Below are 2,421 nucleotides of genomic sequence, written 5' to 3'. Positions count from 1 at the left end.
ATTCATCCAGTTTATTCTTATGGTCTTACAGTTCTAAAGCTACCTGTGGCTAGAAACTAACCCTGGTAATAAATTACAGTTTTGTGAATGGATGAATACCACTAGTTTTTTTTTGTTTTTTTTAATTAAAGCAAAGAAAATATATGAACTGTATAAAACTGTTGATATTAAGCTGCTAGGAAACGTCTATAACAAGGCAAATGCTGATTGGATTTGAAAAGCGTGTTAGTAGGCTTAACAAGTAGTGAATCAAAATATTTCAGAACAGAGAAACTTAATTATAGTAGGATAACGACAAAAGAAATAAGGAGACTTTGTTATAGAAGTTTCTTCTAAAGCAAAAAGGATCTGGTGTCATAAATAAAGCTACCTGTTTGTACAAAAATTTAAAATTTGAAAACAATGAATTCAGTTTTGATCGACCAATCACAGAAATACCGTTTTTTTTGGAAAAAGGAAAAATAGTTTCCTGAATAATGCATAAAACCTAAGAGGTATGAAAAAGCTTGGAGAGATTAAACTGTATTCAAGGTTGCTAAAGGTTTGGGTAGGCTACATATTTGGGAAGCATTTCTGGACTTATTCAGTTGTCAATGGAAAGTTTAATATTTAACATAAACTATGAGAGTTTTTGGAAACTAGCTCTGACATGAGTTTGTAAACTTTATAATATTAACCACTGGAATAGTTTCCACCTAATGCAGCTTGGAAAGTTAGTTACATTTGTATCTGATTTCTCTCAGAGAATAAGCTGCGACTGATTAACTTAATGGCTTATTTCCACCTCACTCTTTTCTTCCATCTTCATAAATAGCTATTTTTAAGAATACTAAGAATAATTCAAAATATATTTTATTTTTCTTCAAAAGACTAAATTGTTCTATCAAGATCGTAAATACAAGTTTTACCCAATCACCAGTTTACATTTATTTCATACAGTAACAGTCTACAAAATGCACTTAACAAGGTTACCTTACAAGCGACTTTTAAAATGCCAGTCTTAATTTCCAATAAAGGTATTTAAAATACATATACAATCTGCTTTATTCAGAATAGTATCAATCTAATGGATCGTTAGAGTTTAAGCGATAGGACCTGCCTTTAACCTGCTCATTTCAAGACAGTCAAATCCTCTTAATTGTAAATTATTATCAATAAGAAAAACTATTAATTCTATCTTTTTCACAATTACTTGAACTAACAGACCACAAAAATACATTTACTGATATGCAACTATGGTTATTTCCCAATGTGTGTACTTGGACTGAAACACCACAACTTCACTATAAATCACTGTTACAATATCTATACATGAAACAAGTAAGTTACATGATTTTATGACAGGCTTTTTGCTTTGAAGTTACTCCAGTAAAACTGATTTGTTCTTATATTTTGTATTAACTTCTAAACATTACTAATTTAAAATGGCAAATATTAAATGTTTTCAAACAAAGCTAAGCAATAATGGATACATCTATCGATATAAGTTTTATTTTCTTCAAGTTGTTTAGGCTCATTTTAATTTCCTCAGATGCTCTTGTATAAATTTCAACCCACTATTTGTCGGCCGTTTTATTCTCTTGAGCTTCATCATAGTATAGATGTTTGAAGAGTGTATATCCAACCCCGAAAGTAAGTGCTGCAACCACAGTGCCCTGGGCAGCAACACGGAGCTGCATTAGATATACAGACGTTGACATAGAACCACGATTTTTATAACGATAGGCTCCATAAAGACAGGCAAGACCACACCCTAACAGGCCTAAAAGTGAAAGAAGAACTACCTTATAAAGTGTTATTACAAAAACAATGTCAATACATTAAAAACAAAGTCCACTGTAATACAATTTTAACAAGTTATTGGTCAAATTGGAAAAGCTTAGAAATCAAATTCCTTTAATAAGATCTTGTGATTGAAACTTATCTTGCAACTAGAAGCCTTGTATAAAGTAGTTTCTAAAACTCAAATACTTCCCCATTCAAAATCAAGTTCAGTAATAGTTGACAGAGAATTTAACCCCAAAACTACAACTTAATACCATTGGTGAAGTGTATGTAATACCCATGGGGGTTTTGAGTGTACTTTACTTCACCATATAGTAAACTTTATTTACGTACCTTAATTTAGGTACGTCAAAAAGAAATCTTTAACAAGTGTAGTTGTGTTATTTATACATAGACACACACAAACTAGCCGGCATGAAGTACAACATTGTAGACCAATTCCTTCCGAAATGCCTACTTTTAGATCTTCTTAAGAATTGGGTACTCAATTACATTGTATTGCAATGAAAGACTAACCAGCATTACTTAAGTTAAGTATGAAGATCAGCTCTTTTAATGAATATTACAAATCCAATATATCAATGTACAAAGATATATAGTTAACAATTATTATTTTTTTTTTTTTTTATATATATA

General features: G+C 30.6%; 1 protein-coding gene across 2 annotated transcripts in view; it reads right to left on the bottom strand.

The window, feature by feature from the left end:
• Window positions 1–105: 105 nt before the first annotated feature.
• Window positions 106–2,421, bottom strand: part of LOC106460126 (HIG1 domain family member 1A, mitochondrial-like) — a 5,200-nt gene continuing 2,884 nt past the window's right edge. For both annotated transcript variants that reach the window (XM_013919808.2, XM_022386770.1), the window contains exon 3: window positions 106–1,762. In XM_013919808.2, coding sequence (XP_013775262.1) covers window positions 1,557–1,762 — 206 coding nt within the window. In that variant the 3' untranslated portion in view covers window positions 106–1,556. The remainder of the gene's footprint in view (window positions 1,763–2,421) is intronic.

Source organism: Limulus polyphemus, unplaced genomic scaffold, assembly GCF_000517525.1.
Source record: "Limulus polyphemus unplaced genomic scaffold, Limulus_polyphemus-2.1.2 Scaffold714, whole genome shotgun sequence".
Taxonomy (NCBI): domain Eukaryota; kingdom Metazoa; phylum Arthropoda; class Merostomata; order Xiphosura; family Limulidae; genus Limulus; species Limulus polyphemus.
The sequence above is the reverse complement of the archived record's forward strand: the minus strand, read 5'-3'. Positions and strand labels throughout refer to the sequence as shown.